The sequence below is a fragment of the Protopterus annectens genome, chromosome 7.part0 (genome assembly GCF_019279795.1).
Source record: "Protopterus annectens isolate FY-2018-M chromosome 7.part0, PAN1.0, whole genome shotgun sequence".
In the NCBI taxonomy this organism is placed as follows: Eukaryota; Metazoa; Chordata; order Ceratodontiformes; family Protopteridae; genus Protopterus; species Protopterus annectens.
In genome coordinates this window covers 1,051,148,693-1,051,166,497 of record NC_056739.1, presented here as the reverse complement: position 1 = coordinate 1,051,166,497, position 17,805 = coordinate 1,051,148,693, and the positions used below count along the sequence as shown (strand labels likewise).

The 17,805-nt window shown below is 38.9% G+C and overlaps 1 protein-coding gene across 3 annotated transcripts in view; it reads right to left on the bottom strand.

Annotated features, from left to right (window-relative positions):
• FANCD2 (FA complementation group D2) overlaps positions 1 to 17,805 on the bottom strand; it is a 1,694,389-nt gene that overhangs the window by 896,618 nt on the left and 779,966 nt on the right. For all 3 annotated transcript variants that reach the window (XM_044077594.1, XM_044077597.1, XM_044077595.1), the window contains exon 22: positions 12,959 to 13,032. In XM_044077594.1, the coding sequence (XP_043933529.1) occupies positions 12,959 to 13,032 (74 nt within the window). The remainder of the gene's footprint in view (positions 1 to 12,958; positions 13,033 to 17,805) is intronic.

Genomic DNA, 17,805 nt, shown 5'->3' with positions numbered 1-17,805 from the left:
ATGAATAGTTTGGGTGGCACCTTACTTAGTCCCCCAGCAGGCAGTACCTCAAGAAATGGACATGGTAAGCTCTTTGACCGGGTCCCTTTGCAGTCGGGTGAAATGTGCCAGGTAATTAAGCACCTGCAGACTGAACGTAGTTGAGGCAAAAACCCATTTTCCATGCCTGTCAATCTCCTGGGACTCATGCTTGGGGGGATGGACAGACGTGCTCGGTTCCACCAGCTTTTTCTTGGTGACGGCAGCTACCACAATTGCATTGACTGGCACGTCTTTCAACCAGAACTGCTTGTCAGACAGGGGACTGAGAAACGTGTCCACGCACTTGGGAACAGGCTCCATAGTATCCGGCTCCTTCCATGCCCTGCTGGCAATAAGGTCAGTGCGACTCAGCAGGGGAGTCCAAGTGTCTCTTCTTATATGATTTCTTCTGAGGAACCTCCTCTGGGTTGGCTCATGGGAGGATTCAGAAGAGAGGGGGACCCCAAGTGGGGCAGCTCCCACCTGAAGGTTAGCTTGAGAGGGCTGACCTAGGACAGGATGAGTGGAGTCCGCTTGGAAGGGCTGGGATGATCTCTAAGGCCAGGGAGGAAACTCTCTGGGAGGAAAAAGTTCTTGGTATGACCTGGAAAGCCAAAGGACTGGACAATGTCCCGTCCATTCTTACAGCGGGGAAGGTCTGACTGGGAAAAGGACCAGAGCAGGCTAGAACCTCCAGATAGTACTAGCCCCGAGCTGTCGAGGACCTAAGCAACAAAGGGAAGGGACTGGTCCACAAAAACAGGTCTGGAACCCCAACACAGGGAATCTGGGGTGACCACTTGGACCTGGCACTCCATCTGCCCAGGGGAAGCCAAGCAGAAGTACTCAGGGACTCAAGACAGGGCAGGGATAGAAAGGTTCCGGAGGATCCTCGTCTCCTTCCCTGTGCGATCCAGGGGCAGAAAGTCCAAAACCAACCTACTTGGACAAGAAGTCAACAAGGGGGTAGATGGCCCCCAAGCCTAGCCCCAACTCAATCTGAGCCTTCAGAAAAGACCTCATCATCCTGTCCATATCAGAAGTGAGTAAACTCCTGGAGGACTAAGAGGAGGTGGAGGAACTAGCCGGGGATGGGTGCCTAGTGCCCATGGAACTCCCCTCTAAAGAACATCTGTGCTTGGAGGCGGAAGGGGACCGCCCCAAGCCGTAGCCCAGGGGGCAATCCTCAATAACGATAGGATCTGACACTGATCCCAGATCCGATGGCAAGGTAGGACCCGAGCGCTTGGATCCCACATGACCCAGATCCAAGGAAGCTAGTTCTGTAGCTGACCCAGACTCGACTGGATCTGACAGCCTCGAACTTGAAACCCTGGATCCAGGAATGGATTCCCATTATCTTGGATCCAAGGGCCTTGGAGCGGAAGCCGCATATCCACAGGAGTCATAGATCTTAGGACCTGAGGGCATCGGATCCAACAGGGTTGAGGCTGGAGTGGGATCCGAGGCACTAGGGTCGGACAGCCTCATCTTTGAGGAGGAGGAGGAGAAGAACCCCGGAGGCAGGGGGGGTCTTCCTTTTGTGCTCTGAGGGTCCATACATGTCAGGGGACTGAGCCAAGGGAACCCCCTTGAGCCAACTCTTTCAAATGGAGTTTGTTTCAGCGTTAGACCAAAGTCCTGGGGTTTAATGTGTCACATATGTCGCATTCAACCTCCAGTGGCTGGAGCCCAAACAGTAAAGGCACTCCTCATGAATCGGAAACTGGCATCCTCTGACCGCATGAGCAGCACCATTTAAAACTGACAGGCTTGTCAGAAATAATGGAAAAATTAGACTAAGCCAAAGGGACACGCTAACTCAAGACCAGAGAATCAAGCAGAGCTCAGTACAAGAAAACACAGCTGAATACACTACCTACAGTAAACACAAACAAACTACACACAAAAAAAATATTCTGGAAAGACTATAGCAACTACTACTAGAAAAAGGGCACCAAAATGGAACTACACAACAAGAGTATAAAACGGGAGTGGAGGGACTAAACTGCTGATACAGAAGAGAATTCTAACAATAATACACTAAGTAAACACCAAGGGAAATTCTATACAGGAAAAGATTTGAAAAATAACACTACTTATCCCACACTACAGGTGCCGAGCCAAAGAAACCTACATCTGTTGCTGATTGTCGCAAACAAGATCTGGGGAGGGGAGTTTACAGGGTAGCAAGGGACCATAGGAGTGGGAGGAGCTTGAGCCTAGAAGCTGTCTGCAAAGTTGATGGTTCGGATCCAAGACCCAAGAGTGAGGAATAGTGACATGGATAACATCAGATTGTACAATTAAAAGAGAAACCATATAAATGTGATATGTTGCATAACAATATGTAAACATTTATATTATAAGGTAAAGATACAATATACATGCCATTAGTTACCTAAAGCACACACAAATGGTTGGAATTGCTATGTAGTAGTACACATTCATGAAAATAAGAGCATTATACACGGTACCATTATTTCTGATATACACAAGTATAGCATGACCAACTACTGTGTTATATATTAATATAGGTGTACAGACACTATAAACAATATTATGAGTAATATGAATTGAACTCCGAGTTTTCTTATTGTAGCACTGAGTCATATAAACACAAGAAATTATTTAGGCGGACTTGCAGTCTGCACTCTGCATATGTAACTGACATACACACATGAAAGATCCTTCAGACTACATATACTTCAAATAACTAGTTAAAAATAACACATTTATGTAAATTACAGCATCTGGAAAATGTATACTACACTGTTGTAACATACCTAAATTCTACCAGTGAAAGATAGAACAAGAGAAATCCATTAGTTCCCTCACTAAAACTGTCAGAAGTGTTACCTTATATACTAACATGTAATATGCAAGGTCTTTGTTAGAATATAATTATGTACTCACCATAACTAGGCATCTGTATTGTTCATTTTAATTTTTCCTTACTTATGGGTTATGGATCCAGTCTTCGGCCACATACTATAGACTTCAGATCCTACTCTTGAGATCCTCCCTCTACCCATAATGTCCCACTCCATCCCCATTGCCTCAGATCTAGTTTGCTGTTCTATTGCATAATAACAAAATAGGAACAGATATAGTCAGACAGAAAGAATAGGGCTCAAACCTGATACTGCAGGTTCCAAACACAGTCCGACAGGTCCGTCCAAAAGAAAAATGGATGGGAGATGGAGGGGAAGGGAGTTGAGGAAAAATGAAAATGGACAACACAGATGCCTTAGTTATGGTGAGTACATAACTTATAAATCTGATGCTGTCCTCCTCATTCTTTCTCACTTATGGTTGACCTTGGGCGGCCCTCATGAAAGGATATTGCTTAGTACTGCCAGACCAAAGGAGGTTCTATTTGTAAATACGATGGCCAATTTGTAATGTGGGAAAAAGGGTATGAATCTTGGACCATGTAGCTGCTGCGCAAATGTGGGGAGGTTTTGGTAATGTCATACCCTTCTGCAAATAAATCCATGAGATACAGTCTGTAATCCATTTACCTATGGTAACTTTAGAAACTGGTTGGCCTAGGTGATTTGGACAAAGATACAAAAAGCTGGTCTGACTTTCTAAACTGTTTTGTCCAGTGAAGGTAAAAATGTAGTTCTCTGCAACTCAAGGATGTGTAGCATGTGCTCTCCTTTATTGGCAAAATTTGGAAAGAAAACTGGCAAGTGAATGTCTTGGTTGATATTATTTTCAGAAGCAACCTTAGGTAAAAAAAGAAGGTTTAGTCCAGAGAAACCCTATCCTTATGAAAAACAATGTAAAGAGTTTTCTGAAAAAGCCTGGAGTACAGAAATTCTTTTTGCCAAAGTTATAGTTAACAAGAAAACAGTCTTCCATGACAGAAATTTTAGATCAGATTTGTCTGAAGGCTCAAAGGGGTTTTGTGTCAAACCTTCAAGTACTGCAGTAAGATCTCAAGACAGTGAGGGATCCATTATTGGATCCTTAGAATAAAAAATGCCTTTCATAAAAGCTTTACACAATGTAGAGGAAATTATGGAAAAAGATTTACTCTGTGTGTGGAAATTTGAAATTGCTGCCAATTGAAGTTTAATGGTAGAGAAACTAGCACAGTCTTTGAAAAGAGTTGCCAAAAATTGAAGAATAGCCAAAGTTGGTGCAGAAAAATGATCAATATCCTTATCTGATCCCAAATAGAGAATCTTTTCCACTTGCTTTTATAAACATTTTTGGAAGAATCTTTTAGAGAAGCCAAAATAATGTCACAAACTGGGGAAGACAGCCTGGACTGTCTAACCATTACTGGAATTGGAGAAACCATACGGTTAACTTGAAGGCCTGAATGTTGAGGTGTTGACTCCTTGAAGGGTGAGAGAGAAGATCCTGAGTACACTACAGTATCCATAGAGGATAGCGAGGATAAGGCCATAGAAAGGGGAACCATACTTATTGAGGCCAGAAGGGAACAATGAGGATTACTAGTAGCTTTTCAGACTGCTTGCCTTCTGCCAAAATCTTGGTATTAGGGGAAGAGGAGGATAAGCATAAAGGGGACCAGAGGACCAAGCGTGAAGAAGAGCATCTCTTGGCGACTCCCCTGAGGGTGGATCAGAGTGAAGTATTTGATGCACTTGTTTAGAGGAGTGGCAAATAGGTGGCAGCAAGGTTGGCCCGATGCCTGAAGATCATATTCTGTACTGACTGATTGAAAGACCACTCATGAGGCATCAGAATGGATCTGCTTAGTCAGGAAGCACTTTAGTTTTCCCAGAAGGTGCAATACAATTAGAAAGTGGTTTAATGAGATTGCAAACAGGCCATGAGAGTTTGGGAATGGGCAAAGGGGTAAGATCAGGTTCCTCCTCATTTGTAGATGTACCAGACTACAGACATGTTGTCGGTCTGAACTGCAGTAGTCCCCAAGGGGAAAGCATCTTGAAATGCCTGTATCACTAACGCAACACTAAAAGGACTGCTCTTATTTATTTATTTCTAGGATACTGATATGCAACTTGGCCTCTTGGGGGGACCAGATGCCTTGGACAGTTCTTCCCAAGAAATTCCCCCCCAACCCCCACCCCAGTTGAGAAGCATCCATGGTCACTGTGGTTACTGGGTTCTGTAGAACAAAAGATCTACCCAGAAAAAGATCATCTGATTGTATCCACCAGCGAATGTGTCACTTGCAAGTTGGGTTGAGTTTTACTTGAAAGGACAGGGTTGATATAGAATAGACCACTGTACAGCTAGTCTCTTGGAGAACAAAGAAGTGTGCAGGAGATAGTAGTACTATGTCAGCTGCAAAACCACGGGTTAGACCGGAGAAGGAGATGGAATGGACTTTGAGTGTACACTCAAGGATCCTGTAGGGGATGGAGCTCGCAGGATCCCCATCTGTATCTGAGCTCTGAGAAATTTTTGCATCATCCTATCCACATCCACTTGTGATAAACTTCTGGAGGAAACAGAAGACACTGTGAAAGGGGGCCTGGAATATTTCTTTGGAGTCTGAAACAAATGTGCAGGCAAGGAGGGTAAAATAGCCTTATTCAGGAGTATGGGTCCTACGAGACGTACCTGGATTCAGATCCGAAGGCTTAGGATTCAGTGTGGATGCCATTGAAGGAGAGATGACTACTGGAGTTAAAACCTTCAGATCCAAGGATAGTTTCAGATCTGAGGGTAGACTAAGAGACTATGGAGGTCGGATCCATAATTTTTTTCACTTTTTCCCTAGGCTCTGATAGAAACCTGGGGGACTTTGGTGGAGACTTCCACTTCTGCTCTAAATAAGCTACTTTACTGGATTTTGAAGGGGTTTGGGCCCCATAAGATGAAGTAGCAGGAGGTAAACCTTTTAATATAAGCTTTTTATGCCTGTCAGCCACAGCTCTAGGATTAAAAGTAGAGCAGACCGTAAAGGCAGTATTTAAATGGTTGGGACCAAGGCAATAAACGCACTCCTTCTGGGTATCTGAGTTTGGGATCTCATGCCCACAAGAAGTGCATTTTTTAAAACCCATAGGTTTGTCAGACATGGGAGCCAGGAAAAACTAACAATTAAACTAAAAAGTGCACAGCAATAAAGATTTTTTGTTTAGCAGAGAAGAATAAAGAAAAAGGACAAGGTTGCCAACTATGGTAATAAGGAGAAATACCTTATTAAAAATTAGGTAAAGAAAGTACCAACAATGGTATAAAAGACTTCTAAAAGATTAATAGAAAAAAAGAGATTAGCTTAGCAGAAAAGGCCAACATATTCCTAATGCCAGTGACAGCTAAGAGGGAGGTATTAAGGAAATGTTTAAGGTTTTTAAAAGTTTTACGAGATAATATCAAAAGAAAACTTTCTCATAAATGCTTGAGAGCAGAACCCGTTTCTAACCAAAATGGCAGCAAACGAGATCTGAGGCGATGGAAAAGGGCGTTATGGGTAGAGGGAGGTGCTCGAGAGTTGGATCCAAAGTCTACAGTATGCGGCCGAGTCGGATCTGCAACCCATAAGTGAGGAAGTTTGAAAAGAACAAAAAATGCAGAGCCAGCAAACCGTGACAGAAAAGTTTATTATTATAAAATAGGAGAACAAAACAGACTGGTTTCGGCTGTAAGTTTAACACGCCTTCATCAGTGTAGTAAATTCTCATAGTTTTAAAGGGTGATGCATGGGACTACTGTAATGAATATTTCAAACAAAATCACCTTTATATGTATATAATTTGGGGATGTCACCATAGGTCAGGGGTTATTTCCTTTAATTGTTAACATGTAGCATCTTACGTTATCAAGATGAATGAAGCAGGAGCTAATTAGTTATGTTTTGTTAACTTTTGCTAGAGGAGATTAAAGGCATGCCAGTTATTTCTACATTTTGTACATACCAATTCATAGATTAGTACTACGCTAATTGCCTTTGCGAGCCATTTTAAGCCTAGCCAATTATCCCTTGTGAGACTCAAACCCTGCACCTTCTGTTTCTAAGGCAAACACCTTAACCATTAGGCCACCCTCTTTACCCCTCCCACTTACAGTAAGTCACCACTACAACTACTGCATATATCACAATACAAGACATCGCCATTGAGATCTTAGTTGGAGATATTTCCTTAAAAGTATGAGATGTTAGCTCATGCCATGTTAGCATATCTTCTTTGGTGAATAATTTAACAGTTGAGTTATGGACTAAAATGTTTTTATATTGCATATTTAGCATACATTTCTGAGTCGAGATTAATCCAGGAATATTTCTATTACAGATATTGTTACATTGTGCAACGACAGTGACATTATTGATTATGTCATTACCTGTCATATCTATATACTACTTACAGCATAACCACAGGCTTGAATCTGTGTGTGGTAATTATTGCCATTTGACAGTGCTGGTATTAATTCTGGTCGGCGTTTTCTACACTCGGTATAGTATGCTTGCAGAATGAATTTCTGGGTATCAGAAAAATCGGTAATTGCTACATTCGATAAAACATAATAGACCTGTGTATGTATATATAACATGCAGTTTATATCAAATGTTTTATAGAAATGCTAATAAGAAAATAAATTGTTTTACTTGCAGTTAGTTTCCCCCCCATTTTAGTGTCCTTCTAAACATTAATGACAAAGCTGGGCTTATGTTTTACATTCCACCCACAAGTTTAATAAAGTCAGCAAAAGTCCAAAAGTCCAATGTTTTTCAGACACTTTTTTCTTGCAAAGCTATATTTCACAAATGTGATTGATGCTTTATATTCTCCCATTTATTCACTAAGTTCTGTGCTGTCGGCCTTCTTCCTGCTCATCCTGCTTCTCCCAACACCAGACTCTGGTTTAAGTCTAAGGTACTCCTGATTCTTCTTGTCAACTCCTGTGCTTTTTTTCTGACTCTCAATCATTTTCCTTTGGAACACTGGAAAAGGTCTCACTCACAAAGTTTCTCTATGAACCTTGCTAACAGGAAGAATGAAAAGCAGAGTCCCCTTCTGCTTGCTGGCTCTCTTTTTGTGTTGGATAAACTTTATTTCCTCCTTATTCTGTTTTGTATCAAAAAATGATTTTTGATCCTCCAGGAAAATACTCTTAATATGGCTGGATACAGTGGCTTGGACCTCTTACCTGCCTCTTGACATTCCCTAATTATTGGGATACATTTGCTTCTCTTCTGCCTGGTAAACAGTGAATAATCATTTTCTACAAACACTGCTGTCTCCACATTTTAATACTTTGCTCTTCTGATACAGTTTTGTCAGGATTAAATCTTTCTGATGGTGTGACTTCATTTTTACTAATACAGGTCTTGGCTGCTTTCAAATGGCCAGGTTTGTAGTTTTGGACACAATGTGCCCTTTCAATTAACAAATCCAGCTGCGGAATACCAGTCCAGTTGCTTATTTGTGCTTATATAAAATTAATAGTCCGTTTCTTCCAGTTTCTCTGGTACAACAGGAAATTCAGGTTTTCTCTGCACACTCTGTCTTCCAATTCTATTTTTGAAATAACTCTTCTTGGGAAGCCTCATACTCAGCCAACATGTTCTTCATTTCAATCACTGATTTCTGCAATTTTATCAATTCATTTGAGCGGTTAGTTCAAGCTTCTTCTATTTTTTACAGCCTTTTGTTATTTGAGTTAATACATTTCTTCAGTGTTTCATTTATTTTAATCATCTCTTGAGTATTCAATTTATTTTTTTCCTCTGAATTACTGGAAGCCATCTCATTTGTAGAGGATTACAAATTAGGAGGTGTCATTGACTCACCCACTGACACAAATGTTCTCCAGGAAGGGCTGACACAAACAACTAGTACTAGAGCCATGGAGTTAAACTAAATGACAATAAATGCCTAATACTATCCTTCGGGAAGTCATTCACCCTGTTAACTATCATACTGACAACACTTCCCTAAGAGCTGACCCAGCAGTCAGGGACTTTGGGGCACACAAAGACAGTAATCTAGCCTTTAACCATCAAGTGTCTACAGCAGTTAGGACATCATCCTATGCTGAGTAACTTATAAACAAAAGTAAGGCATCTAGGTCCAAGGAAGTCACTGTTCCACTGTATTCGGCATTCATCAGACCTATCATTGAGTACAATCCCCCTTTTGTATGAACCTAATCATGCATATCCTATCAACTGGAATGTCCACAGAAAAAAATTCAGGGCATAAGTAGACCGACTTAAGGTTCTATCCATGTATTCTGTCACCTACAGACTGTTGATGGGAGCTCTATGCCGGGCATACAAAACACTGCCAGACCCCACTATGCTGGACCCCATGCATACCCGCAAAACAAACAGCAACATTCTAAAATTCTCCAAACCTTGTCTGTGATATAAACAGACTTGTTGGAGAGACAGGTATGTATCCCAGACACTACCCCTTCTATCTCCATCCATGTGAAGCAGAGTTCCTCCCTAACCCTATTCAAGTGTAACTTGGATAACTGGATGGGGAACAGGAAATTCATCACTGGTTTTGCCTCTATGTCTCTAATGGACATGGGTAACCTGCAAATTGTTCATCTCCCAGGCCCCTTTTTGTAAATGTTTCACCACCCAAGCCCATACTTACACTTACCAAGGGTATCAGAATTTGTCAAGAAATTTGGGATGCATGGCTAGGCTTAAAAAGGCCCTTGTTGTCATTAGCCTAGTAAATACCTATGAACCAAAGCTGAAGCTTGCACTGCTTTTTGCTGAACAGCTGCAAAACCTTTCCCAGAGACGGTTTTCTCTTCACTAGCTGACAAAGGTAATCAGACTGGAGTCATGCATTACACTCAAGATTTACAAATGTGTTTACAGCATCTTAAACATGAGAATGTGTATGAAAAATTATGACAGATGTATACGGGGAGGCAATGAAACAATATGAAGAGTATATATACAAGGGGTGCAGACTGGGTTACTTTTCTAAGGATGATATTGAAAAGTGACTTGCTATTGATGGATGTACTATGGCTACATTCTAATGTCTCCCTAAGATACACAAAAATCTCTCCTATCCCCCAGGACATCCGATAGTGTCAGCATGTAAATATTTCTTTTACATAAAATTGGGCTGTTACTTCATGAATATTTATTTCCATTTGCTTCTAAACTTCAGTCATACATTAGAGACACTTCAGATTTTCTTTCTAAAATTTCTGGTTTGCAGTGGACATCTGAGATGCATCACTTAGATTTATAAGTGAAGAGCTTACATACTAGTATTAAGCAAATACATGGAATTCAAGCTCTGCAATATTTTTTTGGGAGATAATCTTCTTGGTGTGTATATTATTGAATGGGTACAATTTTGTTTATTGAACAATTATTTTGAATTTGATAAAATTATATATCATCAGGTACAGGGTACAACAATGGGGGCACCTTTTGCCCTCATGTATGTAAATTTGTTTGTTTTTTTTTGAACTGGAACATTTGTATAAACATGCCTTTGTTAGTAAATATGTAGTACAGTGTTACAAATATATAGATTATTTGATGTTCATATGTTCAAGTCTTGAAATTTGTTGAATATTAGAAATTAATAAATTTGGCTTGATCTTTGATGGACTTCAAAGTGGGAAAGATACAGTTTATCCAGATCTGGAACTGAAGGGTTGTGACCCTGGGGTGATTAGAACCTGCGTACACAAAAAGTTTGATGAGGAGGGCAGTATTCACATGACCAAGGTTGTCACCCCCTCATTTGATGTCTGCCCTACCGTATGGAGAATTTTTGCATCTGCAAAGATGATGTAATAATGAAGTGGACTTTTTTTAGGGAGGTACAGAGGACCATGAATATGTTTATAACTAGGGTATATAATGACTGTAAAGTTAGAAAATCTTTAAAAAGTTATTGGGGAAACTGCAGATGGTAAAAGAAATATGAGAAGTTCTACTAATGTCCCTGTTAATACCATTAGATTTTGCCAGCTGGAAAATGGCACTGATAGGAAAAATATATATTTTGTTACAACTTATAGTGTATTTAGTAACCAGTTAGTGGATCTTAAGTACTATTGGGGTTTTTTATTACAATCTCATGACTTTGCGACTAAGCTTTGTAAATTCCCCTTAATTTCTTATGAGCGGGGTAGAAGCATTAAAGGACATGTTAGTCTACAGTAGTTTTCATTTATACACTGTAAAGTTGCTTCATGATTTGTCAACTTGTGGCACTTTTCACTGCGGGGATGTATAAGTTGCCAGTATATAGTAAAATATTTTAATACGATTAATGGAGTGTCTTTTAATTCAGTGAACAGGTATTCCTATAACACAGCAGGGGTTGTTTATGCACTAAAATGTCCATGTGATTTATTCTATGTGGGGGAGAGCAAAAGGTAATTTAAAACAAGACTACAAGAACATGTCAGTGTTATTAAAAAATCTAAATGTGAAAGTCCAGTTGCATTACATCTTTTTTATACCACCAAAGTAACCCAGTAGGGTTACAAGCATCAATTTTGGAATACGTTATACACAAAGGTGGGGAAAATGTAATATTAAAACACAAGTTACTGTATAAAGAATCCATTTATATACTGGTATTTGGCACTTTAATTGCTTTTGGGTTAAATGCTGAATGCAACCAAAGATCTTATATGAGGACTACTTAGATATTTGATTGTTTAACTGGCTAACTAATCATACAGTGCTGTTTTGTGTGATGTATACAAGATGTGTTTTTTAATGAGTTTTTATTCCTTGAAGGCTGTTACAGCCGAGGCGCTAGAAGTCTTTTTTTTTTGTTTTGGTATATTAAAATTAGTCCTATTGTGGAGATTCACGTGGCCTTTGGTGGTTTATTAATTATTTCGTGTTATGTGGTTACTGTGTTTTCTCTTAACTTTTTTGGTTGATTTTTCAGATTTTCCAAATTTCTTTTTTTCTGGCATCCAAGCAGTGTACTAACAAGACAGTAACAGAATTTTACTCCCCCCCCCACCCCACCCCCAAAAAAAGTTTTGATGGCACTCCTCTTTCTCATTTTCACACTGGGAGAGCTGAAGTTAAGCTATTAATCCGTTTGCAGCCATCTTGGAAATCCAGATTTCTTTTTTATTGACATGCAGGCAGTGTAGTGACCAACCAGTAACTTAACATTTACCCAGATTGTTGGCTTGTACTGCCTTCTTTTATACCACTTTTATTTTTCACATTGGGAGAGCTCTAATCAACCTGCTTTACAGAGTGCAGCCATCTTGGAATTCCTTGGTAGCCTATCCCTGCTGACATGATAATCTGCCAAATGGGAAAGAAATCCCTACACAGAGTGATGAAAATGTCTCCACACCAAATCTAACTGTTAATGGGAGGTTAGTTTGCAATGAATGTAGAGAATAGGACCAACAGGAATAAAAGTAGTAGGCTACAACCTGCAGACCTGAAATCAACTGTAGTTGTCAGAATGAGCATGCCAACCAGAGGCTTTTCTTAAGTGAAAACAGAGGCAAAAGTAACAATGTGCTGAACAGATGAGGAAAAGAAAAAAGCATAGTTTTGGTGGACTGAGAAAATGGCACATCACGAAACCAAATAGCAGCTAAATTAAATGTAAAACACATGAATAAGTGAAGGAATAAAAGGTAGCTAGAATACTGCAGCATGTGAGAAAACTGAGAGCAGATGAGTGAGACTTTAAGGGATCATGACAGGAGAATCCAAAATAAGACTGGCAGCATAGGATGACGTTAGCAGAAGCAGACATATTATCAGCAAATGCAACAAGGAGGGCAGAGAGCAAGGGATCTAAAATCAGTTGCATAAACTCAAAAAATTATCAGAACACCGTGGCTTTACTCATGTGTGCAGCCATACCAGTGAGAGGTGAAAGATGCAATACCAAGACCTCATTCGGTGCTAAAAGGATTCAAAGTAAACTAATTCTGCGTCACTGTTCATTCCTCAGCCATCATGAAAATAGTGTCACAGTTATAATTTAAGGTAACATACCTGTCTACAACAGGGACCAAGTCCACAACATAATCATCCTGAAAATTCTCCAGCACAGGTTTTCCAATGTGTTCCTAAAAATGAGAAAAAAGAGCAAGTACGTCATGCCAATCTACTCAATGAAGATATCTGTATCCTGCAAATGGTTTGAGAATGTATCACATCATCATCTTATTCTACTTGAAAGGTTGAAATAGATGACCCCTCAAAGATGTGCAAACCTCTGCACTAACACTCTGCTCCTACCTAATACCAAATTATCAGGCATCCTCCAACCCCCAAAAAATAAAAGAGGCACATATGAAACAATCAGATTTAACCTGGTTATTCTTCTCCTAGTGAAGGCAAAGCGGTGGAACCCAGATTAGTTATACAGATACACAACGCTGACTTGAGCCATTAAGGCCTATTCTGTGAAACCAGATTAGAGGCCCACTGCATGTGGTATGTGTAATATCCTAGCTAAAGATATAGTATTGCATACACTCAGAGTCTGTCTAGCAGACACGCATGATGCCAATAAGAAATGTTGCTGATACATATCTCTTTATGTGCATAATAAACTATGAATGCTGCTTGTACAATTATGAGAACAGTTATTCCTGGAACACAGTCCACACTTTGTGCTTTTTCGAGGATAGATACCACATCTTACTACTCGTTTCAACTTTAGATATTTGTTGAAGGCATTTCCTGCTATCCTGTAAAATGGTACTTAAAGCTATGCTAATGCTATTCTGAAGCATGTAACACTTAAATTCATTCTAATGCTGCTCTGAAGCATATTGCTTTTCATATTCTAATCCCTATTAGAAATTGGTCTTTTATTTATTACCAAAATGAATCGGTAAAATCCAAAACTCATGAAACATGACACTTATTTTTCCATAAAGTTTTCAGCTGAACTTTGCATCTTGTAAAAAAAAAAAAAAAGTTCTATAAGAACATAAAACGAAGCTTTTTGTTAAAAATACTCCAGGCTATCTTAAAAAGGCTGCTGTATAAATAAATCTAGAATTTCATCAGAATCCCATCCAAAAGCTTATATCATCTTTTGCATTTCTCTAGCATGGACAGCTCTCATTCGTGTAAAATCATGTTTCTAGCCTTTATGGATCAGCTCCAGAAGTCTCTACAATTATGGCACCAACAGAAGTCTGCAGAGAAATTTCACCTAGTAAATATTTTATGCCAGAAATCCTTGACAAGGACAGAGGGCTAATGTCTAACAAGTAACTTCTTCATATTTAGCGGGGTAAAAGCAGAGCATTTCCTGCTGAATGAAATACTGTTTAAGACCTGGAGCTATAGTAAGAAACAGCTAATTTTAAGGCAATCTCAGCAGTTCCTTGTGTTATCCAAATTATTCAATAACACTTAGGCTACGGAGGATGAGTATTATAAAAGGAGGCCTTGGAAGGCAGCTCTGCCAAAATCTTCTCTGACCCTGTACTAGATGTGTAAGCTATCACATTTAATGACGTTTTCTGATTTTTGTGCAAATCGTTACAGCAAAAATACCCTAAAGGAAAACTCCTTTAAAGCATGCAGCACCTGAAGTTGCTCCTTTTGTAGTGTGCTGTCTGCAGAATCCAATTAATTAGTTATGCAGCCATATTCCCTTTGGTTATATGTCAGCTAGAGGATCAAACATCTGTTTGGCTTGTCTGATTAGACAGTGAGATGATACATTAGTTATGCACCAATTTACTTTTTCTTTTTTGTCAGATCTTTATGAATACTGTTAAGTCAACAATAATTAAAAAAATCACAAAACTCAGTCTTATTAAGGGGGTTTGAGTCCCCATCACCCCATGTTATAGAATCTTCTTCCAATCGTAATAGGTATATTATAAGGAACAGCTATTAAAATGTCAACATTCAATGCTCAAAATGTCCTCATTTTCAGTCTGATGCTAGAACACCACCAAGCCATAAAATTGTTTTAAGTACATTTAACAACTGACAGGAATATAACATATTAATAAATTTAACACATCACTCTACTATTAGACAAAAAAAAAAAAATTCTGATTATAAAGGTAAATCCCAAACTTTGACCATCATGTGTGTATGACAGTAAGAAAATCATATTATATTGCACAAGTTATAAGCAAATGCATGGTAACTAAGTCAAAGGAAATAATTATTCCTCTGTATTCAGCCCTCATTAGACCAATCATTGAAAACAACTTCCCTTCAGTATGTACCTCACCAAGCACATGCAACAACTGGAACGTCCACAGAGGTCTCTCACAAAAAGCTTACAGGGTATAAACAACCTGTCCTATGTGGATTGCCTCAAAGCCCTATTCTTGTAATTGGTCTCCTACAGACTATTGAGGTCAGTCTATTCTCTGACTGACCTTCTGAATATCCACAAAACATATGGCATCAGAATTACCCAATCTTGGAATTAAAACCTAGCTTGCAATATCAACAGGAAATGTTGGAAGGACAGGTATGTGTTCCACAGATTACCCCCTTCTCTGGAACATGCTTCCTATCCACATGAAGCAGAGTTCTTTCCTAACTAAATTTAAGTGCAACTTGGACCAGTGGATACAGAATCAGAAATTCACCTCTGGTCTGGCATCTATAGCCCTAACAGACGGATTCATCTTGTAAATGCTTGATCACCCAAGCCCTAGTCTACATATACTCCTCAAAATAATCATAAGGAACATAATTTTGTCAAATGCATGTCTTTGATTAACTAGTGTACACCTAATGAAAATATTTGTCACTGGAAGGCTGAGATACAGCCAAATAATATGATACAATTAAATTACAACCAAAGGTATTCCCTGAAAATCTATTCCTCAAGTTCATTCCTGTGCCTCATTTAACTATTTACTCATTAATTTTATAATTATGCATTAATTAAGGCAGCCATTGAGATACTTATTCCATGATAATTTCTTTGCAATGTGCTTCTCTCCATTCTCATAAGAGAGAGAAACATCAGTTTTCCTAGATGCTGCCTTTTCTTGCAAATGTCATAACAGTTAAAATTCCCTTTTAATTTTTAGTTGAATATATTCATCTGTCAAATCCCAGCAAAATACTCTGCATGCAAATTATATGTACCACCAAGCACATCCTGCAAGACTCTCCAAACCCTTCTTAAATGATTTTAAACTCTAAAATGGCCAAATATATTGTCCTGACATCTCTAACATAAGATTAATTTCTGGGAACATTCTATTCAGTCTATATGTACTACAAAATTTGTGCAAGACCATATCTAGGTAACCACTCCAAATCAATATCTAAAGTTTTCCCATTCAATTAATAAAGCTTTGAAACCATCCACCTCATAGTATTTCAAGACTTATTAACCCATATAAATTTTCTCCCACTGTGAAAAAGAAAAGAGGAGTAAAGGAGCCAGTGAAAGCTGACAGGGTGAAATTCAGTTACTGGCTAGTCACTATATTGCCTGAATGTCAAAGAAGAAATCTGGAAAAAGAAAGAAAAAAATCAGGAAAAGAGTCCTGCAGCTGTTCAGCAAAAAGCAGTTCAGGTTTCAGCTTTGGTAGAGGAGATGGCTGCCAGTAACTTAGAGGGAAAATAAATCAAATGCTTTCAAAGGTGTTTAAAAATAAGTTAAAAACAAGAGGAATAAAAAAGGTTAAATGACAAAAGACTGGAAAGAATTGCTATAGCTTTAAGAAGCTATTCAAATGAGATGATGAAACTGCAGAGATCATAGGTTGACTTAAAGGATAGACTGGCTAAAGATGAGGCTTCTCAAGAAAAACTGTTCCAAAAAACAGTAGGAAAAAAGTACATGGACTGGCATTCCACCCCAGGATTTGTTAACTGAAAGGGTACATCACAAACCATGAGATTCAAATTACTATATCTAGTTGTTTTTATTTATTTATTTTTTTCAGATTACTTTCTCCAAGTCTTTTGGGCTTCTAATGCCATGACAGGAATGGACCCCATTCCTAAGTTACAGTATGATTAAACTTTGTGAAATTAGTATTGTTTTGATGTTCTATGTTAAACAAAAGTGTTCTTTGCAGTGCCCACAATTTGTTTCCTAGGTCAAATACATTTTTGGATAGACAACGAGCTGAAGAGGACGAAGTTTACTCAGCAAAGACTAAGCCAGCAAACTGAATGAGGCACTGGTTTCATTACTCTGATGATGATAAAGCCCAAAGTGAAAATTTGCCAGTGAAACATATTCCACTGTTCTAAAAGAAAATGATTGAATGACAGAAAAAAGACGAGGAGTTAATTAGAAAAATCAGAACTGCTTTGAACTTGAACCATAGACGAGTACTGGGTAGTCAAGATAATGAGGAAGATGACCAGCAATAATGTGAAAGAAAATAAATATAAAAATGTGTAAACTGTCATTTCCATATAATGCAGTTTGGATACAAGAAATTACTTCTACAAGAAGTGTCTAAAAAGATTGGAGGTTTGTGGACAGTGTTACATTGGTGGGAGGACTCTAAACCAAAATTCCCACTTTGTCATTAATGTTAAAACGCATAATAAAGGGACTGAAGACGTGAGCAGGCAAAAATTACTTTTGCTTACTAATGTGTGCATAATAAGTTACTTGACGTAAATTGCATGCAGCATTCTGAAGTAGTTCTGTACAACATGCAGAGGTATTTTAAATGTGAGGTGGGGAGTCTTAGCAGTTACTGCTGTTAATGCCAGTCATGTAAAGCAAGAAGACACCTTTCTTGAATACTAGATACCTAGGGTTTATAATGAAACACAATAAAGACTGGGTATAAGTGCATAGTACTGTGATATTGGGCTGCTAGGAGCAGAATGTGGAACTGAACTGATCATGTGTGTGAATTATATTATGGTGG